Genomic DNA, 27,500 nt, shown 5'->3' with positions numbered 1-27,500 from the left:
GCAACCGCTAGAAATGCTTCGCCTTCGGCTGCTGTTTGAACGAGCTGCCTCAGCGCCGCCACCGAGTGAACCCTGCCGCTCAGATTCAAATTATTTGCCTCAGTATATCGCTAATTAAAAACACCTAATCAGCTGCGGTCAAATTGCGCATTAGAATATATCTAATCATCGGTTTATCGCGTCGTCTTGAGATCGCAGACACATATATTTTTCATATATTTAACTCAAGGTTATGGATTTTGTATTACTGAGAACGCTCTCTCTTGATGGCCCAGCTGCTTTCGATGACACTTCATGGTGTCGCATTGCGGAAGCGAGAGCAAGCGATTTTTCGCTGCCCTTGTCAAGAAATTGTAAATTCCCTGCTGCATACGGCGCAGTAATGTTTGGCTCACGGGTTCACAGCAGTCTCTACGGCAAGTCGGCGACGTTTTCTTACTACGCTCAAAAAATCTTTTAGGGCCTTTTAATTTAAGGGTCCTGAAGGGTTGTAAATTGGTTTACAGTGTACGGCCGTCCACGGCTCCAGCAACCCGGCAGTCCGCAAACGCCAATATTCGCGATATGATGGAAAAGCCATCGCAGCGCGAAGAACGCTTAGGCGTCACGTGACGCAAACCTTACCGCAGTTCAATTCTATCACTTCGCGTGCATTCCCGGCGGCTAACTTTTGCTTTTGTTACTATATACTTCTACAGTAAAAACTCGTTATGACAAGGCTGGAGAGGGAGTCAGAAATAATTCGTTATATCTATATTACTTCGTTATATCCGGTATTTCGTTATATCCCGTTTTGCTATAACGTGCTTTGACTGTTTCCTTTTCTGCAGATACGGCGAGCGCGACGTACAAGAAAGTTCAAATCAGTGAGTCCCGAGCTTTTATTTCTCTCTGTAGCTAGGACTAGGTTCAAAGTAACTCCTAAAGAGAAAATTAGGTTGAGTTTGTGTGAGTTTATTACGCTTCTACAATAAAGGAAGGGCCACCTAATTAGCGTGAGAAAATGCATGGTAAGCATTTTGCTTAGCATGCAACAAAAACAAAAAGGACGCTTATAGCGACGCCGTCTTTCCCGCAACCACTCGCCTTGACGTCACAGATTTCGATGACGTCAGATCGGGCTAGAGACGGAGTAAGTTGTATCCTACAGATTCTAGATCAGCCAAAGATTGTCTTTAACAAATTTCGAAAACATTTACTTCGCGGCAACTTCCCGAATGCTAAACATGATTCCGGGACGTCAGACTTGCATGCGTACCAGGGTTCGTGCTTCTGCGCGAACCTAAAACAAAAAAAAGAAAGGAGAAAAAAAAGTTTTCATTTTTTCATTTTATCCTGTAGTAATCAACCTTCTGCCGGAAAATCAACGAAAATAGAGACCCGAAAGTACATTTTATTAGTCTAAACTTATTCAGTGGTCCCTCGTTAGAGTCAGATTGAGCGTGAAACACGAGTCAATTCTTCAAGCAATGAAATCGGGCCGAAAGGGTTTGTTGATAAGCTTCGTATTTTCTTTCTTTTTCAATTTCACGCAACCAAGCACCATCATCCGCTGCCAAGACGACCATTGCAACTACAGGTGAGTGGTTGCACTATCGGGGTCAGAAAAGAACTGCAATTTTTTTAGTAATTTCCTGAATGTAAGAACAGTATAATGTCATGGGACGTTGTTCACCGAAGTAAGCAACTGACGCAAAGACGTCAATTTCTGTTCTAATCTTTGCGCCAAACCAATTCATTACGTTTAAGCCAGAGGCTCTTGTGCGGAGCTGGGCAGTCTCAGCGGTGGACGTTCGTGTTACAATTGATAAATTGCCGTTAAACGATGCATAAAGTAAAGCCAAGTAAAGCCAAGTTAAGATGAAAGCGGACTCGCTTAGAAAGCAGCACAGCACGGATTATAGTTGCCTTGGCGCGTGCCTTGTTCCTACTGTCAAACCTCCCGCGTTCAGGATTCTCTGTTTTCTGGCCCCCACACACGCCATCTGCCGGCGGCTTACAGCTCCGTTCGGTTCAACGTTTACACCAACGTCATTTCCCGGGCCGGCAGACATTTTTCGCTTCCTGTGAAGCTTGGTTCACGATTCGAGACACTGATATGGTGCTTCAGTTTACTTGCGATTGCAGGTAATAAGTTTTTCGCACCGGTTACTGAGGCCAGTTGTCTGAAGCCTCTCATGTGTCATAGGTGCATCCGAGATGTGCGCCTAGCTTGCGTTTTATAGCTCTCTCGCTCAGATGGGCTATCTTAAGTGTCGCCTTTGGTGAGTGCACTTTGACAATTAGACTCGTTCACAGAGTTTCAGATGTGAAGGTTAGTGGCACATGTTGCGTATAAAACGCGCTAGCAATCGTGCGTGTTCGTTCATTCACGTAGCTGACTCATTGCACGTAGTTATACGCCGTTATTAGGCGCACACTTGGGACGCTTACAATCCGCGATTAACGTACAGAAAAGACCGGAACTGACCGACAGACTTTCAACTTTACCAGCCATAGCCATACCAGCCAGTTAGCCATAAGCATAACCGGCCACTTGTTTCTACGAGATGCAGGCGAAGTGACCCTAGTATACTGCACGAAAATATGGGTAAAACGATCGTTCAGCAATCATCTACAAAACTCACAATTATTACAGAAACTTAAAAGCGTCGCCACTCATCACACTTAAAAGGAAGCTTTAGCTCGGGTGCTCCTATCTAAATACATGTAAAAGGAGAATCCGTTTTGCACGGCAGCCACTGCACCAAATTTGACGAGGTCTGTTGCATTTAAAAGAAAAACTTCAAATCTAGTGACTGTTGGTTTCGAATTTTATGCGAAGCATATTACGAGAGCTCAACCCAGCTCCTCAGGCGCGGCGGTGTCGCCTTGAAACCACGTGACACCGTGACGTCACGACAGAGGAGAAGTGGCTTTGGCTCAACTCTTGCAAGACGGGCTGGGTGGGAATCGAACCAGGGTCTCCGGAGTGTGAGACGGAGACACTACCACTGAGCCACGAGTACGATGCTTCAAAGCGGTACAAAAGCGCCTCTAGTGAATGCGGTGTTGCCTTAGAAACGAGCTGTTTCTAAGGCGTGCGTCTCTTGCTCAGGCGCACATTTCGTTGCCGCGCCGAACGCTGCTTTGCTCGACGCTCACCGCGTCCAATGCGGGGCGCGTAGTCGCTGCCCTGTAGCCCATTGTCTTAAACCCCTTGGCGGGTCGACGGGAACGCTGTCGCGTTCCACTCTTGAAGGCGAAGCAGTAATGCATGAGTTGTTTCTTCGTCTAGCCGAACCAAATATAGCCAAGCAACAGCAGTTCACCAGGCTAAACAGTGGTTCAACAACTAAAATAAAGGCTAGTATGCTTCGCATCCTGGGCTTAACCTTACCTAAGCCACAGCCATTTTTTTTTTGAGTTAGGTCGTCAATTTCTTATTGAAAAAATGGCAAAAATCAAACACTTTCAGAACACGAAACTATCAAGCTTACAACTCTGTAACTCTACAACAAAAAATGATAATACAATTCTGTGAATGGCATCTAATAGTACATCTATAAAGCGGACAAAATTGATATGTCACTCATGAATCTGCGAATTGAGCGACGTGAAGACGCGAGCGTCAACGCGCGCGGAGAGGAACGTTTTGTAGTGTGATCAAACGCATTTTTCTGTTTATATAGCTGTTGTTGAGTTGTGATTTTAAATTTTAGGTAAACACTTACGTGTGCCGACCACACTTTTGTTTAGAAGTTTAAAACTTGAATCGCTTCTAAAGAAAGGGAGCATGTTGGTGTAACAAGAACGCGGTCCAGTCCTTGTGCAATGGGTTAGCGTCTGTGAAGTGGGATGGCAGTTCGACCACTACGTGAGTCCGACGCAGTTCTTCCGCAGTTCTTCCGACGCAGTTCCGACGTGAGTTCTTCAGTTAGCTTCGTGGAAGGTGTGCACGACAGTGCTAGCACGTACACATCTCGCATCATCCCTACAAAATTATGTGATGTGTTTCTGTCACACCATTGTTATACATTGTATGCATATTGGACATTTAATAATATCTTGAAATTAGTTTCCCTAACTATGCGTTTCCATTGATCTATTTGGTCATATATTAGTGAGTGGGGACTCCGAGAATTCTTCGTAAAAAAAAAAAGATGCCCTGTACACAATGCTTCGTACTTTGTATTAGTTGTCCTGGTGGAGTTGTGCCGCAATTGTGACTCTGTTCGTATCGTCTTTTGTTGAAATATTATTTTTTCTAAAGAACCGAAAATGAGTTTGCTTTACAAACATTATGGAGCAATTGCGCAGGAGTTATGAGGAAGCGCTAGCTCGGCTGCTCCTATCTAAATACATGTAAAAGGAGAATTCGTTTTTCTCGGCAACCACTGCGTCAAGTTTGACGAGGTTTGGTGCGTTGAAATGAAAACTTAAAGTCTAGTGACCGTTGCTTTCGAATTTTTTCATTTATGTCGTCAATTGTTTATTAAAATTGACGAAAATTGTACATTTTCTGAAAACGAAACTATGAAGTTTACAACTCTATAACTCAGCAACGAGAAATGATGATACAATTCTGTGAGTTGCATCTGGTAGTATAAATAAAGCGGACAAAATTTATGTGCTACACATGAGTCTCAAAACATTTGGTAATAGGGAAATACAGCTTTTTCAGAACCCTTGTAACCAACATAACGAATTCACGTATGATGTAAAATGACATATTGAATTTGTCCGCTTTTAATGATCTAATGGATGCCGCTTACAGAACCGCGATATCTGTTCTTGATGCAGAGCTATGAATTTGTAAACTTCGTGCTTATATTTTTTTCAAATGGTTGAATCTTTGAAAATCATTTTAACAAGATTCGAGCCCTAAATACAAATTCCGCTTCCAACAGTCACTAGCACTTAGCTTTCTCTCTTAAATGCAACAATTTTCATTAAAATCATTCCAGGGGTTATCTGAGAAAAGCGTTTTTTGCGTTTTACATGTATTCGAATAGGCCGCGTCGGAGTTGGGGCCGAGCTAAAGCTTCCTCTTAACACGACCTCCATTTTCACCTTGCCTAAACCCGATGTGACGTGGTACTTATACTCTCGGCACAATGGGAGGCAGTGGATAACGGCTTTATAAACATCCAAAACACTTCTTACGGGATTTTTTTCTTGCAAAAGCTCTAATTTATCCGCACACGTTTAACTGAATTCGCACACACGCATCGCACACAATGTTCCCTCTCCTCCCCCCTCTTTCTTTCCACTAAATTCGATCTAGTCGACAGCCATAGCCCTTTTTTTTTCAGGAAAGCCCGTGGGCTGAGTTCTTCGGCGTTCCCTAAAACGCGCAGCAATGGCGCGCGGCGTAGCCCTTGCGATTACTGCACAATGCACAGGCTACAGGCTACTGCAGGCTACAGTGTGCCGGCTACTGCACAGGCTACAGTTAGCCTGCACACTTTGAACATCGCCGCCTACGCATGACCTGTGCCTGCTCTTACTATCACCAAATACAAGCAGGCTGCCACACACAACTCGACGGGCACAACGGGAAAACCTGCCACGAACCTTGTATGTAGAACGTATGTAAAGAGGAATGAAACGAACTTTCTGTAATTATTTGCGAAAATTATATAATTAAGCCAGGAACCTTTAAGGTTTCTGCACAAGCAACCTCTAATATAGCCCGCATTATGCTAGGAGAATGCCAGCAAACTTGAGAGTAGGAAAAATCAAGAGGCAGACAAAGGCAAAAAGACAGGAAGGTGGCCACCTTCCTGTCTCTTTACCTTTGTCTGCCTCTTGATTTTTCCTACTCTCAAATTTGCTGGCATTCTCCTAGCATAACAATGTACCAACTAGCCCAACAAGCCACTCTCATGATAGCCCGCATTGCCAAAAAAGGAAAATGCAGTGCCGAGTTCAGGGTAAATGCGAGAGAAATGTGTTAGCGTTACGTCGCACCTCTTCAATGTCCTGGATCCGTGACCTGAACCGCGTTCGCCGCATTGCAAAGTGTTGTTGCGAATTTCCTAATTTCATCACGTGATCTAATTTTCTGCCGTCTTCGACTGCACTTCCCTTCCCCTGGCACCCATTCTGTTACTCTAATGATTCACAGGTTGTCTCATTCATGCATTACATAGCCTTCCCAGCTCCAATTTTTTCTCTTAATGTCAACTAGAATATCGCCTCTCGCCCTTTGCTCATTGATCCACATCACTCTCTTCCTGTTTCTCAACGTTACGCCCAACATTCTTGCAGTTATGAGATACGCTAAAACCTTGTTATTCTTTGAAATCAATCGTGTGTTTTTGTTTTTTATCATTCTTATTGGCACGTACTACATTGTTGTTCGCCGACTGTGTGTTGCTTTGAATTGTTGTCTATCACAAGCTTTTTTGTAAGGGAGGTCTCGATACAATGTTCAATTGGGCAGCTTCCTTCTTGACACTAAATACTTGTAACACTGCTAAACGTTTAATAGTCATGTCTGACTCTGATTATAGAGGCGAATGGTAATCGTCGTGTGAACGATGACGATATAATTGCGCCGACGTCGCACTCATAACTTCTCGAGACCTACTTTGCGGGGCTCCGACCCGCAGCGCACATCCCTAATCCCGGTGGTAGTGTATCGGGATATCCTGGTGGTACAGTAACGGGACATTCCGGCGGTCCTCCACCGGGACATCATGGCCGTCCTTCGTCGGGACATCCAGGCGGTCCTCCATCGGGACATCCTGGCCGTCATCCATCGGGATATCCTGGAGGTCCTTCGTCGGGACATCCTGGCGGCCCTCCGTCGGGACATCCTGGAGGTCTTCCGTCGGGAAGCCCTGGCGGTCCTCCGTCGGGACGTCCTGGTGGTCCTCCATCGGTACGACCTGGTGGTCCTCTTCATCCTGGTGGTCCTGTATCCGGACGTCCCGGTGCTCCCGTACCCGTCCGTCCTGGTATTCCCGGCGCCACTCCTGTTGGACCGGGCTCTGTGTTACGTCCAACACCGGCGAGGACACCACCCAGGTAAATATTGTTGCTTTTCATTTTTTATACTTCGCCAACCTTCCTCGCGATTTCGCGTGGGTTTCTTTATTTATTTATTTCATTTATTCTTGCATGACATTTCATGATTCCCACGGCGCTGGAGCTGAAAGCAAAAAAAGAAGGTCTGACATGGCTTACAGCGTCGTGGTAACACAAAGACAGAAATTTAAAAATATATATAAACGGAGAATATATGGCACAATGCGAACGGCAAATGAAGTACTTCGCATACAATTAATAAGTGACCACGACGAAGCGACACATTTTACGGTGAAAAAAGAAAGTCGCAGTTTCGCCCAAAAGGCGAATCATCGATTGCCATAGCAAATTACAGGACAGCTATGCGAAGTAAGGATAGTAGCTTGATCGACCCTATCAACTTGTAAACATTCGCTCGCTAACTAAATTACCAATTACGGTGTCGGCGCGCACCTTATGAGCGCATCACACTCGATGACCGCGGACACTCGCTGTCAAAACGCCGGCGTGAGGAAACGCGGCAGGAGCATCGAGCGAAGGGACCTTCGTGCTGTCTATCGCTTCAGCTTAAACTGAGCGCCCAAGGCACACGGCACGCGCAAGGCTACGAGCAGCCAACGCACCTAGCTAGACTGTGCCCCCGACGCAGATCGCTATCAATATGCGGACGCGCGACCACGCGCAGCCGCCACACGCGCACTTGCAGCAGGAGTAGAACGCCGCCCACTCGCCCCACCTCCCCCCGCTGCGTCGTAAGGTTGGGTGCCTCGCGCGCGACGGAACACGGCGCGCTTCCTTCCCGCTTTCTTCGCTTTCACGCGGGCGAGATTGAACCGCGATCGTCGGCGGCCCTCGCACGCTTTCGCTCGCACGTACGGCGGAGACGGTGTTATCGCCGTTGGACTTTATGCGGAACATCGCGGCGACGGCGGAAATGCGCCTGTAGTGCCAATATAATTGCTATCGCAATAAAATTATGCATTTCCGCACTCCCTCCGGTGCTTCGTAACGTTGGGTGCCTGGCGCGCGACGGAACACGGCGCGCTTCCTCCCCGCTCTCTTCGCTTTCACGCGGGCGAGATTGAACCGCGATCGTCGGCGGCCCTCGCACGCTTTCGCTCGCACGTACAGCGGAGACGGTGTTATCGCCATTGGACTTTATGCGGGACATCACGGCGACGGCGACGGCGGAAATGCGCTTGGAGTGCGAATATAGTTGCTATCCCAATAAAATTATGCATTTCCGCACTCTGGTACACTGCACTAGTGCACTGCATCGTATATATGCAAAATATTGAGCCACGCAATAGCACAAGATTGCAAACAACGCAGAAAATAAAATTTTGATTGCCTCTGAATTATAAGTAACCAAGAAGCTTGTTTTAAGACGCCGATTAGCGAAGTATGTATATTTAGTAAATTGGGAACTTGCCACTGTAATAACCGAGAGCCGTAATTTGTTCTTCCTACCTTAACAAGAATTTGATTTTATAAGATTATATTGTTGTGTCGCTATGTGTAGAAAAAACGTTCTCACGATCCTCTTTTAGCTCCAGAAGGCGACTTCACACCTATACTCGTTTATACAAAATGAGAATGCTTTACAACCCTTCTTAAGTTAGGAAAAAGTATGTTCATACATGTACAATTTATAGATGAAACGAATACTTAAATTTCTGCATTATAAGTCGGCTCTCGTTAATTCGACCAGTCAATTCGACTATTTGCTTAATTAGAACGCATAGGAAAGTCCTGGTGAGAAATCTCATAGCTATAGAAGAAAAACTCGTTTAGTGCGAACGGTAAATAATGCTACTTCGGTTAATTCGATCCCCACGCCGGCTATAGTGCCTGAGCGCACTTGTGCTCTGCATACTCAAACAATAAACACAAAACTAAATAAAGGTTCTGCACGTCACGTCAGATCATGGGTGTCTGTAAAACAGCCAGAAGACCTCCTAATCAATGGCGCACTATACTTGAAGGCTCCCTTCCATTACCTTTCTAATATGGGCTAGTACTTTTCTTGAAAAACTGGAAATCACCGTATGCAATCAAGGTCAGGAATTTGGGACGTCTGCTCGTCGCGCCATCTTTCGGCGGCGTACGCGCGCCCCACCGTAACCGAATAAACAATAGAAAAATATCGTATCAGGAACAAAATTGGTTATCGAACTCAGGAATATACATAGAGACCCACTGGAATATTCGGTTAAATCTCAGTAGCATGGCCACAAGGCACCTAGATTCCTAGGATAGCTAAATATTTTACAACACAGCCTTTGAGACACTCATAAGCTGCTCGGTTGGTCGATCGATAGGTCATGCACTTTACGGTGGCGTGTTCTTCCACTGGCACTGTAGTGAGCGTTAGGCAGTACAACGTCCATGGTATCGCATTTCATTTTCCCAATACCACCGCTTTTGTCTTTTGTTTCTGCGGAAACGTGTTCATTCTCTTAATAATTTAATTGTATTGAACGTCCGGTAAAATAGTGCATATCTTCACCTCGTTATGTCTATTAACCGCTGACCAAGCCATTGGGAGATCAAAAGACCAAAAGCATTACGGTTTCCAGCCGACGCTTCTTCAGCATACTCGTTTTTGTTTGTATTTTTCAGAACTGTCTTGAATTGGTTTAGCGTGGGGCCACCAACTCAAGAAATGCTGAGCGTTATCCTTTTCTTCATTTTTCGCTTGTATGTTCTAATTTCCAAGGCCACCGACGACAAGGCCTACGCCTCGCAGGCCACCGACGCCAAGGCCTACGCCTCGCAGGCCACCGACGCCAAGGCCTACGCCTCGAAGACCGCCGACGCCAAGGCCTACGCCTCGAAGACCGCCGACGCCAAGGCCTACTCCTGCGAGGCCGCCGACGCCAAGGCCTACTCCTGCGAGGCCGCCGACGCCAAGGCCTACTCCCGCGAGGCCGCCGACGCCAAGGCCTACTCCTGCGAGGCCGCCGACGCCAAGGCCTACTCCTGCGAGGCCGCCGACGCCAAGGCCTACTCCCGCGAGGCCGCCGACGCCAAGGCCTACTCCTCGAAGGCCACCAACCCCAAGGCCTACTCCCGCGAGGCCACCAACCCCAAGGCCTACTCCCGCGAAGCCGCCGACGCCAAGGCCTACTCCCGCGAGGCCACCAACGCCAAGGCCTACTCCCGCGAGGCCACCAACGCCAAAGCCTACGCCTCGAAGGCCACCGACGCCAAGGCCTACGCCTCAGAGGCCACCGACGCCAAGGCCTACTACCGCGAGGCCGCCAACCCCAAGGCATCCACCTCCAATGCCACCGACACAAAGGCCTGCTACCACAAGGCCGCCGACTACGACGCCGTCACCGCCTACAACTCGAACACCGGTGACTTCGAAGCCACCGCCAACCTCTCCATCCACTACGACTGGGCCGCCGACAACACTAGCGTACGACGTCAGTAAGTGCAATATACCCTGCGTCCCAGTTAACGCTAGCCAAGCTGTTCAATGACCTACGGAGTTCAATCGGCATGAGGTCGGACCCCATTGTAACAAGTGAGTATTAGGCAACCGTATTGTCTGGTCGATTGCCCCCGCCGGATGTTGTATAATCTACAAGGGCGTATTCTGACTGAACGTTTAAACGTTTCTCGTTCGGCGGCTGCATTTCAACCACGAAGGAAATTGCGCCTAAAGTACCGCATACGTTCGTATAAACGCCTACTAATTTGCCGCACAGAACTGAAACTTGGGCGAGACCGATCTCGGCAGCATCGCGGTAGCGCGAGCACCCGGCCGGCTCACACGTCTTGAGCCGATGCGATCTCCTCCGAGCTAAGCGACAGCTCGAGTGCCCAAGCTCGCTCGCTCGCGCAACCCGTTTTAACGCGATAGCGTTAAGGAGCTCGTGTCGCAGAAAAGCCGGTGTCGTCGGCGTAGGTGTGGGTGTCGGCGTCAGTGGCGTTGGCCATGAGCGATAAATCCCAGCAGGCATTTCATGAATAAAAAACAACTTGCAAGATGGACTGGGTGGGAATCGAACCAGGTTCTCCGGAGTGTGAGACGGAGACACTACCACTCAGCCACGAGTTCAATGCTTCAAAGCGATACAAAAGCGTCTCTAGTGAATGCGGTGTTGCCTTGGAAACGAGCTGTTTCTAAGGCTCAGGCGTGCGTCGCCTGCTCAGGCGCACATTTCGTTGCCGCGCCAAACGCTGCGTTGCTCGACGCTCACCGCGTCCGATGCGGGGCGCGTAGTCCCTGTGCCGTAGCCATTGTCTTACACCCCTTGGCGGGTCGACGGGAACGCTTTCGCGTTCCACTCTTGAAGGCGAAGCTTAAGCGTCCTCCATTTTTTTGAGCACGCGGGAGCACCGATGAGTGCCCAAGAGTGGCACTCGCCAGTGCTCGGGTCAGTCCCGGCAGCTCCACCCACGCTGTCTCGAACTTTCACGAGAGCGGCTTAGTACGAACAGCTCTGAATGTTTCCTTTTTTTCTTTTTGCCCACGTGAGCAACTCTGTGTTTGGAAGAGTATAACGCTCGTTCAAGTAACGCTAGAAAGGCGCATTCGCTAGCACTCGCGCCGGTCTCAGTGGCACACCGGCTTCGTGCAGATGAATTATACGCTAATTCCTTTGTTTGCGTTTCCTTTTTCTTTCAGCGCCTAGCCCAGGAAAACCACCTCGTAAGCACTTGCTAAGGACTTTTCAGCTTGAATTCGTTGTTTCACGACTAAGTGCCTATAGATAACTAACTTAATGAGAGACAATCCATGAACGTGCTGAAATAATGCAGATTTTCTCTTTCGTTTAAGGCGTTTAGCCTGTTGTTGGCAGGCCTAGATTAGCGATTGTGGACAAGTCGTCTTTTTTTTCCTTTTTTTGTAATGCAAGCTAGGCGCAGACTCCGCTAAAACAAGCTCACAGCTCGTAGCATGCTACTTTGAAAAAGACCAAAGAAAGTTAAGTTGGGTTTCAGTTACATATTCATTGTATATAACTACAAGCAACGCCATCTTAGACGCCATATTGGAGAACCATCATGGGGTAAAGGAGCGTCCGTGACATCACGTTCAAACTATTTATACTTGCTATTGTGGCTGCCTTCTGGGCCGTAACAGTAGACAGGCTTAATTTCCGGCAATGAGTGTAGCACATGCAGTCTTCACCTTGGCAACATCCGCGGACTTTATCCGCACAGAGAGGGGAAGGAAACGGGGAAATTGGCGATGTCAGACTTTCGTTTTAACGCGAAAGCGTTAAGGAGCTCCTGACTGAAAATTCGGCGTCTGCGTTCCGCGTATGGCGTCGGACGTCGTTGCGGGAAAAGCATTCTCGAACCACGCATACCCAGGCCTTTCATGTGGCGTAAGGAATCGGCTGAAATAATTGAATTTCTCAAGCTAAAATGCGTGGAGAAATCGTAAACTCCGACTTACACACAACTTACAGACATGATAGCTCTCAGATTGTAGTTTGAACATACGAGAAAACAATTTTGTCCTGCGGAAACTCAAACCCCTTTTCCAGCGTTTCTACAATGCATAGACCGGAGACGGCGTCCGCCATTTGCTCATGCCGGTGCCTCCGCCACATCGCGGCCCTTGCAAGAGGCTGCATCTCTATGAGAAAGCCCGCCTTCGTGCATAGCGTTCGCCCGAGCATTTCCCGTAAACATTACGATTACAGACGCTGTAGTTGCCGGGAAGCGTGAGAAGCAGTCAGGGATCTTTGGATGCTATCGTGTTCCACTCTTAAAGGCGAAGCTTAAGCGTCCTCCAAATTTTCGCCGTCTCTGAGGTGTAGCGACCACAAAATTCGAGAAGACGGACCTTGATTTTCTCTAATTCATCTGCCGTTGTGGTAAGGTGTCCTTTCAAACTGCTGCCGTATAGGGTTGCCAAACGTCCTCAATTTGTTGCGACGATCCCGACTTTTCATTAAATGGTCTGTGTCCCTACTTGACCCAGTCGGCCGGGCGGCCAGGTATCCCTATTGTTGCTTTCTTTTTATTTAATTTAACTGTATAACAAAAGTAGACCAGATCTCCTTTATATATTCCTGACGGCTCGTTTACACAATCTTTCTTTTTTGTGTTCTGTTGCATTGTCGTAAGCATCAAGGCGATAGCGGTTCTGGCGTCGTTCTTGTTCTGTTGTAGGCCCCAACCGTTCGTGGTACCTCTATCTGTATTGGTAGCCGTGCTACTCAGGCGACGATACTACAGCTTTCTTGTTGAAAATCACGAAACGGTAGGACTAAAAAACGTTGTTCAACTGTGTTGCGCGTTCGGACTGGCGGATCCTGGCACTGACTGGGTCTGTCTTATCGCCAGCCGTATCACTCCCTCACCTCCCCTCTACTCCCCCCCCCCCACCCCGAGTCTCATCTCGGTCCACTCGACAGTCTGCAACCCTACTGCCACAGCGTTAATACGGGTATTACCAAATGATCTCAAACAAAAGTTCCTCCGGTCACCTTCAGGCGTATCGCGGGAAAAAAACCCACATTTTTCTTGGAGTACGTCGTGAGTACGGACAAAGAAGTCGCGATCTCGCACGAAATCCGAAGCATTGATTGCGATAGCAGGTTATTTGACGGCCATACAAAATACAGTAGTTCTGTTCAGCCTAATAAACTGCCGTAAGCATTTGCTTCCCAGCTAAATTATTGAGCACGTTAATTGTCACGCGCGCACGTGGCAAACACGAACACGTCTCACTTGCTGACCGTGAACACTCGTCCTCAGAACGCTGGCGTGATCAAAGAGCAGCGGCAGCGGCGAGTGAATTCCCCTCCGCGCTGCCGCTCGCCTCAATACGAAGTAGGCGCGCGAGAATACAGCGCGTGCGAAGCCATCACCTATATCGGGCCTCCACCTATATAGCCTTCGAACCCATCGTAAGTTTCCTCCAAGACAAGGTGCGCGTAAAGCCCCTTAAGCTTCGTAAAGTACTGCCACGCTTTGAAGAATGCCGCTTCCTCCTCGCGCGCTCTGGCCGAGGCCGACGCCGCGTCGCTATTGGCCTAATAGCATCACGTGGGCCCTCGCGCCGTGCATCAGCGCCATTTTTGCTCGAGGAGCGTCTACGGAGTGGCGAGGAGCACATGTCGGCGCCGTTGCTACGCTCGAGCAGTGTAGGCGGCGCCACGGTCCAGGAGGGAGCGTGAAAGAGAGGAGAAACGAGGAGGAGTGAAGGCAGATGAGGAGTGTCGCTACTTTACGAAGTTGAAGGGGTTTTAGGTGCGCGCGGTCGCTGCAGCGGGAGTATGAGAGGAGGCGCGCGCTAACCTGCCCCCCCCCCTCCCCTCAGCTTGCGCACATTTCCCGCTCCGCCCTTGCACGCGTGCGAAGACGGCGCGAACACACCACGCCTCCCTCCCTTGCGCGCGCGAGGAGACGTTCCATCAAGCCACCGTTCTCCGCTCAGCCTCGCAAGCTTTCCCCTCTCACCTACAGCAATCGGCGCCCGGTCGCGATGGTGACGCACTTTTACGTTATATGGAACACCACGGCGACGCCGACGGCGGAAATTCGCTTGGAGCGTTCATATAATTGTTATCGCAGTAAAGAAAGGAGTCTGCCGGGGGCGTTAGACCTGGAAATTTGCAGGTCAGCATGTTACATCCGAACGACTGCAATGCATACGGGCCTCATATCTTTCAGTTATTATGCGAAGCATATTACGAGAGCTCAACCCAGCTCCTCAGGCGCGGCGGTGTCGCCTTGAATACCACGTGACACCGTGACGTCACGACAGAGGAGAGGTGGCTTTGGCTCAACTCTTGCAAGATGGGCTGGGGGGGAATCGAACCAGGGTCTCCGGAGTGTGAGACGGAGACGCTACCACTGAGCCACGAGTACGATGCTTCAAAGCGGTACAAAAGCGCCTCTAGTGAATGCGGTGTTGCCTTAGAAACGAGCTGTTTCTAAGGCTCAGGCGTGCGTCGCTTGCTCAGGCGCACATTTCGTTGCCGCGCCGAACGCTGCGTTGCTCGACGCTCACCGCGTCCAATGCGGGGCGTCCAAGGCGAAGCAGAGTAACGCATGAGTTGTTTCTTCGTCTAGCCGAACCAAATATAGCCAAGCAACAGCAGTTCACCAAGCTAAACAGTGGTTCAACAACTAAAATAAAGGCTAGTATGCTTCGCATCCTGGGCTTAACCTTACCTAAGCCACAGCCATTTTTTTATTCACTGACAATTGTGTGAGCTTATTTTTGTGATTAACTCATTCTACTTGTGATGCGTCATCTTTATATGTTCCTAATACAGTCGTTAACGCGCAGCACTATCCATGATTACCACAACAGCTCAGCAGGTCCTCAGCAACAGCTCAGCAAGCGCAGAACGCGTCATTTTAAACACGGGTTTATATTTATTTGTTTAGAACATACTGCACTCCGGAGACCAAGCAAGGGCGTCATAATACAAAGAAAACTAACAGAAGACCAACAATATACAAAAATAGAAGCATTCATTTACCACTATTAATCTTTCTTGGTGCCTCTGTCGCGTTACGATACCCGCAAGGGCATAACACCGTGCGATTCAAGATGGCCCAACCACGCATTTAGTCTAACTGCCTCCGAGGTCGATCCACATCATAAAACTAATTGAAACCCTTGAGGAGGGAGGACGGAGATTGTGCACTGGATGTCTTCGACTTGTCACCCCGGACTGCCCGACACTGCCTCAGGCGCCGCTTTCAGCCAATGGGCTTTGGCGCGCATGCATGCACTGTCTCGGGAAGTCGTGGGCGATTCAGGACCCACTGTATAAGGGTTTGACCACCCACCCAACTGAATGCCGATCTCGGAGGCAATGAACAAAAGCCCGGCTACTGTCCCATAAGATGCCCCATTGAAAGGTCTATGTCGGTCGAGACTGCCCGAGACGGCGCATGCATCCACCGCCTCGGGCAGTCGTGGACGGTTCAGGACCCACTACTGGTACAAGGGTTTGACCACCCACGCAACTGAATGCCGATCTCGGAGGCAATGAACAAAACCCCGGTTACTGTCCCATAACATGCCCCATTGAAAGGCCTATGTCGGTCGCGACTGCCCGAGACGGTGCATGCATGCACTGTCTCGGGCAGTCGTGGGCGGTTCAGGACCCACTACTGGTATGAGGTTTGACCGCCCACGCAACTGAATGCCGATCTCGGAGGCAATGAACAAAAGCCCGGCTACTGTCCTATGAAATGCCCTATTGAAAGGCCTATGTCGGTCGTGACTGCCCGAGACGGCGCATGCATGCACTGTCTCGGGCAGTCGAGGGCGGTTCGGGACCCACTACTGGTATAAGGGTTTGACCACCCACGCAACTGAATGCCGATCTCGGAGGCAATGAACAAAAGCCCAGCTACTGCCCGATGAAATGCCCCATTGAAAGGCCTATGTCGGTCGCCCACCTGTGTCCGCTTCTCTCCGCGCAGGCAACTTCACCCTGATCTGCGTCTTCGAGTACATCACGGTGGAGATCTGGAGCAAGACGGATCAGTGCACCGACTACGTCTACATCCGGGCATTCTACTACGCCATCAAAGTCAACCATGAGCCGCTCATTTTTGACAAGAAGACGTTGATGCGTAAGGACGCGTAGAGTTTAGTCGCAAAAAAACCCGCGAAGGCGCTTGAGTACAATGAATGCGACGTATATCAGCCTAATACTAATTTTTTTAAAGAAACACTACATCCTGTCTTGCCAAAATCGAACTACGATTGTTAGACGTACTCATCCTGTGAGTTGCCAAGTGTATCGCACGGGAAATTGGCTCCGCTTATGCTCCACTTTCACAAAACATTTACTGACCCATGAATTTTGTGCGTAGTCTATAAAGCGTCTGTAGGCATCTGTATGGGCTTAAGAAGGAAGCTTATAAATTCAGGAGGCCCTATTTAAATCTGTATGGGCTTAAGAAGGAAGCCTATAAATTCAGGAGCTCTTATTTAATTACGTGGGAGCGGCGAAATTGTCTTGCTGGACTTCCACTGTACCTAATTTGACAAGTGTTGTTGCGTTCGAAAGAACAAGTTTAGGTCTACCGACTATGTGAAGCTGATTTTTGTTTAGGCCATCATTTAAAACGAATCGTTCAAAATAGAAAGAAAAGTTCAACGTAACTGAAGCATGACGTTTCCAACTCTTTGACGCAGCAGTAAAAGACATGCAGATCACTCACGCGTTGCAATGTATGTGAAGCGAACGTTTAGGGAAGCGGGTAAATAAGCTCTTTTGATTGGGTTAGTTTAGGTTAGGTTTTGCGTGCGATTTTGTTTACTTTCACGCTGTGCAACGTGTAACCTCACGAAATGTGCGCCGTTCATCGGCCCCAAAAGATCGAAACATTATTGTAGGGCAATTCTTGCGTCTGTGTAATACAATAACGCTCACAACCTCTGCCGAAATGCGAACACCGAGTCAGGTGGATGCACAGTATGAAACGCTGTTGTTGTTGTTGTTGTTGTTGCTGTTGCTGTTACTTGCGTGTATTGTCCGTATTGGCGGCGAGGAGTTACGGAGTCGCCATCTAGCGGAAGCGCCTCGCTGGCGTAGTATGAGGGATCACGTGGCGCGCTCCTCATAGGTTTTGCTGGCAGCGCTCACTGAAAACACCACGCGCGAGCTCTCCCGGACATTTCTGTAAGTACTTTCGAAACGATAGAAGTTTTTTACTGTCTAAATAATAATCTTGGGCAAACTGAAAGCACACAATCGTTTACAGACGCTACCTCTTTACCGAATACGTACAGTGAACGCCACTGCGCGCGGTCGCCGCGATGGAGTCTCACGAACCGGCTTCTTGCGTGAAAGGTAGGTAAACGCTGAGAGCAAGCTATGTGAAACATGTTCTTATAGTGTTTGTATAACTAAATGGAGCGTAATAGAACGAAGCCTCAATGCAGCGATCGCGTACATTCGCAGCGACCGACTGCGCGTCTGCATGCTTGTCCGCGCACTGTTTCGCTTTCTCCGCGCGCGCGTTTTCGCACCGTGGCAAGAGCTTTAGGCCGCAGAATATGAGCATTTGACAGTATGCAAGCAACCATTGTTGCGTGGGTGCTACTAGAGTTGTTAAAAAATAACTTCACTGTAGAGACTTCGACACCTACGGGGACTGTGATGTGCCGTCGCGACGATTCAACCTTTTTTTTTTTTCTTCTAAACTCTTTGACCTTTCAATATTATTTCTCGAGTTGCTTCGCACTGTATGTTTATCGGTGTTCTAAGCGTGCCATTTCCCGCTGCTCCTTTTTTTGTAATCCAGTGCATTAATTTATAACACAAACATGACCATATGCCATTCTTTTTATTTAATGTGCTTCTTACCGTTGCCTTTCCACTCCACTCAACTTGCCAGTATCTATAGCATCGACAAGTTCATAGACCAAACCGTCATGACATTACTCGGGCAGCGGACTCGGGCGAGCGAGTGCGCGTTTTCAGAACATCGCAGACCGGGCGCCGTAGCAGAAATCTTCCTCGCGTCTGTGCTTGCTGCATACTCGATTTGTAGCCGATGACTGTTTGCCGGTTTTATGTTTCGCGAGCCAAGCTTCACGCAGCTTCTTGTCCTGCGGCTACGCGTGAATAAGGCTGACACCGGCCTCCGTTACGTGCGTTCGGCCCTGCGGCACCGAGCAGTAGCCTACCATGTTGCGCGCCTTCAAAGGCAGCCACTACCTATTGTAGTGCTTTCAAGCGTTGTAAAGGAGACACTCGAAGCGAGAAAATTTCGCCACTAAATGAGGACCGCAGCGTACGAGGGAATTTAAACTCGATTTCAGCTCGCTTCGGCGCTCCCGAAGCAGCTGACGCGGCCGCTATGTCCACGTGATCCCTCCTAGCACGTCACGCCGACGGTGGCGCCAGCTTTTCCAGTGGTGGAGCTCGAGGCCAATATAGTGCTAAGCCACATGCAGACTGCATAAGAACAGTCCTATGATTACTTTCTTCCTCCTCCTGTCTTTCAGGGAATACTCACATGTTGTTGTTGTTGTTGTTGTTGTCGTCGTCGTCGTCGTCGTCGTCGTCGTCGTCGTCGTCGTCGTCGTCGTCGTCGTTGTTGTTGTTGTTGTTGTTGTTGTTGTTGTTGTTGTTGTTGTTGTTGTTGCTGCTGCTGTTGTTGTTGTTGTTGTTGTTGTTGTTGTTGTTGTTGTTTGAGTGCGCTGTCCGTATATAGTGCCAAGCCGCATGCAGAGACTGCGTGAGAACCGGTCCTCTGACTATTTCCCTGTTTCCTCCTCCCGTCTCTTTCAGGGAATACTCACAAACTGTACTACGACGACCAGTACTACTGGCAGAATCTGAGCCTGGCGGACCAGAGGGTGAACCGTGTCATGCGCCGGTTCACTCACGCCGACTGGTACCTCGGCATGTGGGGAGCAGTCTACATGCGCCTCGTGTGAGTTGTTTCGAGAGGACGCGGGCTTTTCCAGTTTTCGTCCTGTGTTTCTCTTTTCTTCTGTTTTTTTTTTTTCAAGAACGAAGTGTTCGAGTTGGTTCCGAATGTTCGAGGACCGTGATTTTCGAATTTTTCGAATTTCGGAACGAATATACCGCATATCCACGGCCCCCTCATAACGCTTTCCTACGAATTTAGGAAGCAGCGTGTTGACCGAACAGGGGGCGATTTTTTTTAAAATCGCCCCCTGTTGATGATCGATGAAAAATCGATGAATCGATGGAAAGATGATCGATGAAAAATCGATGAAAAGGTGCAGCTGATTCTAATTGTGGACTGCCGGGCTGCGCCCACTCAATGCAAGATTAAAAGGTGCCGTGGCACCGGCGCTACACCTCACCCTTGCACCCCGCGCAAATCGAGCGTGGCCGGGTGGTAAGTACACTGTAGCGGGGTTGCATTGGAGTGCACTGCCGTACCTTGGGGAATGCAAACCCTGAGGGCAGTGCACCATTCATACAGTTGCAACAACAAAAAAAAGGTACAGAGAAACTGGGTTGGAACCGAATAAACTTTAAAAAAATACGTAGGCGGTGTCCACATCCGAGCCCCAGTTGTGGTGGCGGCATCTGGATAACGGACGTCGAAGGCTGTCTGTGTGCGCATGGCCTCTGAGATTTATCGCGCCGCGCGTTTCGCATCGCGGTAAATCTCGGAGGCCATGATATGCGGCGGAAGCGGTTGTTGCGCCGGAGCCGGAACTACGTAACAGACGTCGAGCTTGCTCTTTTTTTTTTTTGTACACAAACAAGTTGGTCGCACATCTTCGCGACCTTCTGCTTTTTCTCTGGGCTGCGTAAAAAGAAAAAAAAAAGAATGTGATTCGCATTTGAATCACTGTGTGCATCACTTTTTGTCGAGAAAACAATCGAATACTATGCGTCAATTTTACGAGGATGCGAGCTGCCAAGATAACGCCATAGTGTTTCTCATTATAACATCTAGAGGGAAGTCTGGCGCCAGCGTCTATGGCAGTGGGCCTCTTCGATTTTCGCAGTTCTGGCAGCCCGCTGGTAGCCAGACGGCAGCCAGCTAGTTCCGGTTCTGACAGGAAGTCACGTGGGCTGGGATCCCAAGACAACCCGAACCTGCCCGAAGTTTGCAAAATCGAACGCCGGTACAGCTGGCCAAATGTAAACATGCTACCAGCATGGCAGCGCCCGTCGAGGCCGACGCGCGCTCGGCGTAGTCGGCCCATTTATGCGTTGCCACCTTGAAAATGTATAGTTGCATTCAGGAATACGATCGCTTTCGCGCGATTTCGCGCGACTCGTCGCAGGACGCGTACTGGGCCAACCTCGCCTTGCGCAGCGCAACAGATGGCCTCCGACGAGGCGGATGACAAGACGCGAAATCGTGATTGTATACTCGAAAGCGATAGCTGGAAGATCCCTGTTCGCAGCGATCACGTCGCCCACCGGCGACATTGATGAGTTGGCGCTGTACCATCACAAGAGATGAGAAAGCAGGTTATCGGGTACGTCTCATACGCATAAAATTTCGCGCCGACCTGCTTAGGCTTCGATTTCAGAAAGTTTGTTGTGGCTGATGGTGCTTCTCATTTAAGGAGCTGGACGCGGCTGGCGCTTGAAAATGCACGTCGCCTGTGACCAGCGAAACGTTTCACACTAAAAACAACATTGGTCGCAATCATGAGAGCAATAAGCCAATGTACGTGTGTCTAAATGTACCGAGTGCAATCAGTGTATTCTTAGATCAACGGCCTGCAGTTAATTCGAACACATATCGGTTTCGAGCTGCCACCTAAGCATACGACAGAGAGACGGAGCGAACACGGGCTAACTGCAAAGCCTTCGCTAACTGCAGAGAAAGGAGAGATATACATACGCGAATTATGTGAAAAGGAACGCCACCAGAGAAAGACGAAACCAAGATGTACCGCAATGTGTGAATGAGCGTCTACAACTTGCGTGGAACACGATGCAGATAACATGCACGCATGAGAGCGCGGTGCGCTGTTCACCGCCGCGAAGAAGCAATCAGGGGACACACACACACAAAAGCTTCAAACGGTTCACTAAGGCTCGTATCACACCGCTTCGCGATGCGGAACGGAGCGTTAGCACCTAAAAAGATAACGCTAGAAGTAAGGAAATCCGGAGATGACCGTATACAGTTGGCTGAGCGAGATAAATTTAAGTCCTCAAGCGCCCGCGTTGAAATCCGTGAAGTCCCCGTAAAGATGGCGGCGAGCGCCCATCGCCTCTTTTAGTCGTCTGCTAGCCAGATAACTTCCAGAGAGCAGCCAGACCAAAATCGTCCTGGCAGGTTCTGGCAGCCCGCGGGTAGCCAGAACCGTCCAGCGCGAGCAAAACGAACGCCCGGCGGAAGTGCGTAGCGCGGTGGGCGGAGCAACCCGAGAAAAACGAAGACGCTCTGGCTGGCTCTGGCAGCCCGCGGGTAGCCAGAAGTGGAAAATCGAAGAAGCCCAGTTTCCTAATGGGCGCCGAGCCGTCATGGGAATGACGGTATATGTGTCTGCGAGGCTTGTGTTGGCTGGTGTTGTAAGAAGCTTCGTCCAAGACGTAGATATGACTACACAAATGACGCGTTCCTAAAGTAAAATCTTCATAAAATGTTTCCATTCAAGCATATTACATGTTCCAGTGAAGTTTACTCACAATGCATAACCAAGCGAAGAAAGGCAAGAACAGACGACAAACATTTCCAAAGTGAGCACGAATCTTGTCGTCTGTCCTCCAGCTTTAGCGACCCGCGGATACATATTACGTTTCATATAATTGTACATGCAGCAGCAAGTTCTCATGGTTAAACAAAACATGTTTTTGTGTAGTAATAAAGCTAAAACAGGCTTTTACGCGCTGTTTTAGTAGAAAATTAATCATTGCGACAGACGGAACGGTGCTTGCCTGGCTCTCCGAGAACGATGCCAATCCGAAGCCACAATATACCAGCGTTCCCATGCATACCACAGCGTGGCAGCGCCAGATTTCCCTCTAGGTAATATAGTGAGAAAATCTATAGATAAAACTTTCAAAACTAGAAATGAAACGAAACTAAAAAGAAATGAAACGAAACAAAATCGCGTGCATCGTCATTTTGATGTAGCTTCCCTTGTGTCTCGCAGGTCAAGCTTTTGGCAGACCGGCTTTATACGAGACGCCCTTCACAACTTTACGCGTCGGCCCTATTTCGGCCCGATCAACACGACCCGGTTCAACGGATTTGCGATAATCAACACGATAATCCAGAACGATCGCGGAGACGCTCTGATCGAAGAACACTTCAAGGCAAGTAATACGTTTCGAGGGGGGGGGGGAGGGGGGTGAAATGCATAAATGCTCTGGCGAGTAGATTTAAGTGCACGTTGGAAGAACCCCAGCTGGTCAAAACTAATCCGTTTCGAAAGTAGAAATAATGTCCACCTTTCAGCGTTGTGTGTCAAGTTCATGAAGTGTAGAAGTGTCCTATATGACATGGGCCATTTTTTTTTCATTGTCATTTTTAACGATATTGAAAAAAAAAACTACATATGTACCAGAAGAACGCCGCCAATGGCATCGACCTCGACGGACTTCGACGCCTTTCGCACCGACATTTTTTTGGGGGGGAGGGAGGGGGAGGGATTGAATTGTAAAGTTTGTTTTCTACCTTGAAAGAAAGGGGGAAACAAGCGATAGGTGGATGGGGCCCTGACGTAGCATTGGCTACCCTACAATACAGCTGGCAATGATTCGCAAAACAACATTTTAAAGCATAGTAGTACACATTACGCGAAATGTTAATGCAGGTTGCATTGATTGATTGATTGATTGATTGATTGATTGATTGATTGATTGATTGATTGATTGATTGATTGATTGATTGATTGATTGATTACAAACGGAAGATGTAATATTTTCGAGATCTTGATGACAGAAAAGTTGATTTTGCAGATAGTTTTGTATCAAAGTGAAGAGGTTACACTAGCTCTCTTTAGGGGGAAACAAATATCCCTGCATTAATTATTCGTGTGGCCACGCACGTACAGAAAATGGCATGGTAGAGACTACATATAGCGAACGTTACAAGCTACCATACAAACCTACAACACTATATATATGCGTACTATATATGCGACATACGTACAACGCGACTGTACTTGCATACGTATACTTGGAATATCGGTGCTTTCACTATGCAGTGATAAAAGCGATGCCAATGTACGCCCGATGTTAAATCCAACGCTACCACATATGCGTAGCCAACATCGTCCAACAATGAGCCAACGTAATCTATTTCGACAAATTTGGCGAGAATTAAAGCCTGCAACATTGCTTGGGATTGTACTAGCTTGGTCGCTGTGTAGGTAGTAATATTCGTGCTTAAAAGGGACACTTAAAGGTAGATATTAAGTCATGCTTAAGTGATATATTAGTGCTCGATAATCTCTAAGGCGTCAACGTTACCGCGAACAGAGCCTTAATAATCGAGAAATCGAGCTAAATGCAGGACATCGTTAGAGACTCCCCCGGGACATTCAAGCACTTGCCCGACGACGACAGCACTCCTCGGTTAAATTCTGTCACTAGTACTCAACCAGGCGTTGCAAACAGTATCCTTGTGTTGTATTATGAGCATGAATATTATGAGTGTTGTATTATAAGTTTGCAGGGACGACATGGCCACAATTAGTACACGACCGGGGTTGTTGGGGAAGTATGGGAGAGGCCTTTGCCCTGCAGTGGGCGTAACCAGGATGCTGATGATAATTAGGATGATGATGACGATGATGATTATGATGATGTATCATGAGACGAAATAAAATGCTACTTGTCCAGTTCTATCTCATTTTTTTAGAAAAGAAAGAACTAATTGAAATTACCCTTGACACGACGCGGGCGGTAGAAAGGTTTCGCTTCCGCTCAACTCCGTGCGGTCTAGCCTTTCGCGTTTCACTAGTTTCGTGTTATCGCGTAGTGCTGCGCTAGTTTTGCTTTTGGCTCGAGAAATTCGCACAAACCGCGAATAGCAGAGAATTCAAGTTCCACGTGATGTCCCGCGATACCGGAGCGGTCTACGCCACCTGACCAAAAAGCAGCTGCAGCGGCGAGCCCACCGCTCTGTCTTGGCTCGGTAGCGCCGTCTGTCGGGCGGGGCTTTACTCACCGACGGCAGCAAAGGGTGGCGATGACGTATGCAACGTCACCACTCCCCCGGTTGGGTGGCGGGAGATTTTATTTATTTATTTATTTATTTATTTATTTGCTTATACTGCGATCTTTTACAATATTTTAGCAGGGTGGGAACATACAAGTACAGGCGCCGACAAAAGTGGTATGCTCCACGCAGTCCACGCAGCGGGAGCCGGAGCAACGGCACACTGCATCGCGACGCCATCTACAGGCGGCACCTGGGATCGGGACAGCCAATGGGTGCCCTTTATTATCGGCAGACATGATCCCAGAAGCTTTTAGGAAATTAGGAAAGACGATAGGGTAATCGCCCCAAATGAGGGAGCAACACAGGATAGCATAATAGAAAACAGCTTAGAACTGACCAATCTTAACTGGAAAAAGGCGGAAGCAAATGTTCCAAAATGCACGTCCGCGGGGATAGACGAAATTCCAATCAAGTTAATTAATGAACTTGGCCCAAGAAGCAAGGAAACGCTGATAAAAGCATTGGAGGCAGTCATAACGAATAAGCAAATTCCGCACAGCTGGAAACAGAGTAAAATTAATTTGATTTATAAAGGGAGAGGTGATAAGGACATAAAATCTTTCCGACCAATTACGATACCATCAGTTATATATAGGCTGGCGATGCAGGCGGTGAAATTAAAAATGCAGTCATGGGTAGAAAGTAATGGAATACTTCGAGAACTTCAGAACGGGTTCAGAAGTGGTAGGCACTTAGATGATAGCCTGTTCGTGCTTACCCAGTGCATAGAAATAGCTAAGGCGGAAAATAGACTTCTGTATTTAGCCTTCCTGGACATAAGTGGTGCGTACGACAATGTGAACAGGGAACTCCTGTGGAACATATTAAAAGCTGAAGGTATCGGTAATGAGGTAATTGATTTTCTACAGGAACTATATCGAGAATATAATGTTCAAATAACATGGGAAGGAATCAAGAGTACGACAACTGTCGAGGTTCACAAAGGATTAAGGCAAGGTTGTCCTCTATCACCGCTGCTGTTCATGCTATATATGATAAGCATGGAAAGAAGGTTACAACGAAGCAATCTAGGGTATAAACTGTCGTACAGATTAGGCGAAAAGGTTGTTGAGCAACGACTGCCGGGTTTAATGTATGCGGACGATATTGTACTGTTAGCAGATAGCCAGGAAGATTTGCAAACTCAGGTTAATTACTGTGGGGACGAAGGAGACAGTTTAGGTTTAAGTTTTAGTGCAGCTAAGTCCGGTGGGATGTTTTTCAACGATACAACTGATCAGGAGCTTACAATACAAGGCCACGAAATACCCCGAGTGGCCGAATACAAGTATCTCGGGGTATGGATAAACAAAGGGCAGATGTACACGGAGAAGCACGAACAGTCTCTAATAGCAAAAGGGCGAAGAGATGCCGGGATAATGAAACATAAGGCATTGTGGGGTTACAACAGGTATGAGGTACTGAGAGGCATTTGGAAGGGAGTAATGGTGCCGGGGCTTACTTTCGGGAATGCGGTCCTGTGTTTAAGGGCAGAGGTTCAGTCGAGACTAGAAGTAAATCGGAGAGCTGTGGGAAGGTTAGCACTAGGTGCCCACGGGAAAACCACAAACGAAGCAGTACAGGGAGATATGGGCTGGGCAGCATTCGAAGCAAGGGAAGCTCAGAGTAAAATCCTATACGAAAAACGGCTGAGGAAATTGGATGATGACAGGTGGGCAGCTAAGGTGTTTAAATACCTATACAGAAAGAGCGTTGACTCACAATGGCGGAAAAGAACTAGGAAGCTAGGCAGTAAGTATGCCAGACACGAGGACGAAAAAGGACAGAGCATTAAACGACAGGTTAAAAATGCGGAAGGTAAAAATTGGATAAATTCAATGGAAAAGAAGCGTAGCGTAGAACTATATCGATAGTGGAAACAGCAGATCAGGAAGGAAGCGTTTTATGATAACTCAAGAGGCAGTGCCCTACTCTTTGAAGCTAGATCAGGATGTCTTAGAACACGGAGCTATAAAAAGAAATTTAACGAAGAAGAAGACACATGTACTGTGTGTGGTAAATATGTAGAAACAATGGAACACCTCATACTAAAATGTGATGGTATCAATCCCGATGTCGATGCGGCCACAGTCACCCTTCCTGAGGCCCTAGGGTTCAGAGATAATGATAGTCATGTAAATAAATGTGCGGTGGAAATTAGCAAAAGGCGATTGGAGGATTGGTGGCTCAAAAGCAGAGAGGTGACATAAGGTTAAAAGGGTAGGAAGACGTATTTAAAGAAAATCGAGAAATTCAATAACACACAACACAGATAAAAATAAAAGGCAAAATAAAAATCTGAGCATGGTGGCAACTGCCATCGCCCCGTTTCAAAGGGGACGCTCCTACCTTCCATCCATCCATCCATCCGTTGCTCCGGCTCCCGCTGCGTGGACTGCGCGTAGTATGCCACTTTTGTCGGCGCCTGCACATTCACACAGACATACAGTTCAAACAATCATGCCGACGCTTGAATTCAGCATGGCAAAAGGACAGAATGCATGAAAAAAATGAGGAAATAAACTATATGCGGTTCAGTCATGAGTGCAGGTGCGCCTGAAAACGGGATAAAGAATTTTGTCTAACGACTTTATCAGGAAGTTTATTCCAATCAACTATTGTTCTGGTAAAATAAGTGTACTTGAAGCAGTTGATGTGCGGTGTTAACGGGGTTACTGCTAGGGAGTGTTTATGGCGAGTGGCATGACCAGTTAAAGGTGTTAAGATGTGCGAGGCATCAATATGGTAGTGGCCATTCATCAGCTGAAAAAAATAATTTTAATCTTGAAACACGACTGAATTTCGAAAAAGGCATTCTGACCCTTCGGATCCAATTTTCTCGTAAACTAAATCTG

The 27,500-nt window shown here is 48.1% G+C and overlaps 1 protein-coding gene across 3 annotated transcripts in view; it reads left to right on the top strand.

The window, feature by feature from the left end:
- The window catches only part of LOC135920146 (uncharacterized), a 232,764-nt gene that overhangs the window by 182,172 nt on the left and 23,092 nt on the right, over positions 1–27,500 (top strand). For 2 of the 3 annotated variants that reach the window (XM_070524184.1, XM_065454276.2), the window contains 8 exons: positions 831–866; positions 1,541–1,579; positions 6,597–7,014; positions 9,734–10,449; positions 11,654–11,677; positions 16,432–16,584; positions 19,257–19,401; positions 22,571–22,733. In XM_070524184.1, coding sequence (XP_070380285.1) covers positions 831–866; positions 1,541–1,579; positions 6,597–7,014; positions 9,734–10,449; positions 11,654–11,677; positions 16,432–16,584; positions 19,257–19,401; positions 22,571–22,733 — 1,694 coding nt within the window. The remainder of the gene's footprint in view (positions 1–830; positions 867–1,540; positions 1,580–6,596; positions 7,015–9,733; positions 10,450–11,653; positions 11,678–16,431; positions 16,585–19,256; positions 19,402–22,570; positions 22,734–27,500) is intronic. The other variant, XM_070524185.1, reaches the window with a different exon arrangement.

This window comes from Dermacentor albipictus, chromosome 8 (genome assembly GCF_038994185.2).
Source record: "Dermacentor albipictus isolate Rhodes 1998 colony chromosome 8, USDA_Dalb.pri_finalv2, whole genome shotgun sequence".
Taxonomy (NCBI): Eukaryota; Metazoa; Arthropoda; class Arachnida; order Ixodida; family Ixodidae; genus Dermacentor; species Dermacentor albipictus.
The sequence above is the reverse complement of the archived record's forward strand: the minus strand, read 5'-3'. Positions and strand labels throughout refer to the sequence as shown.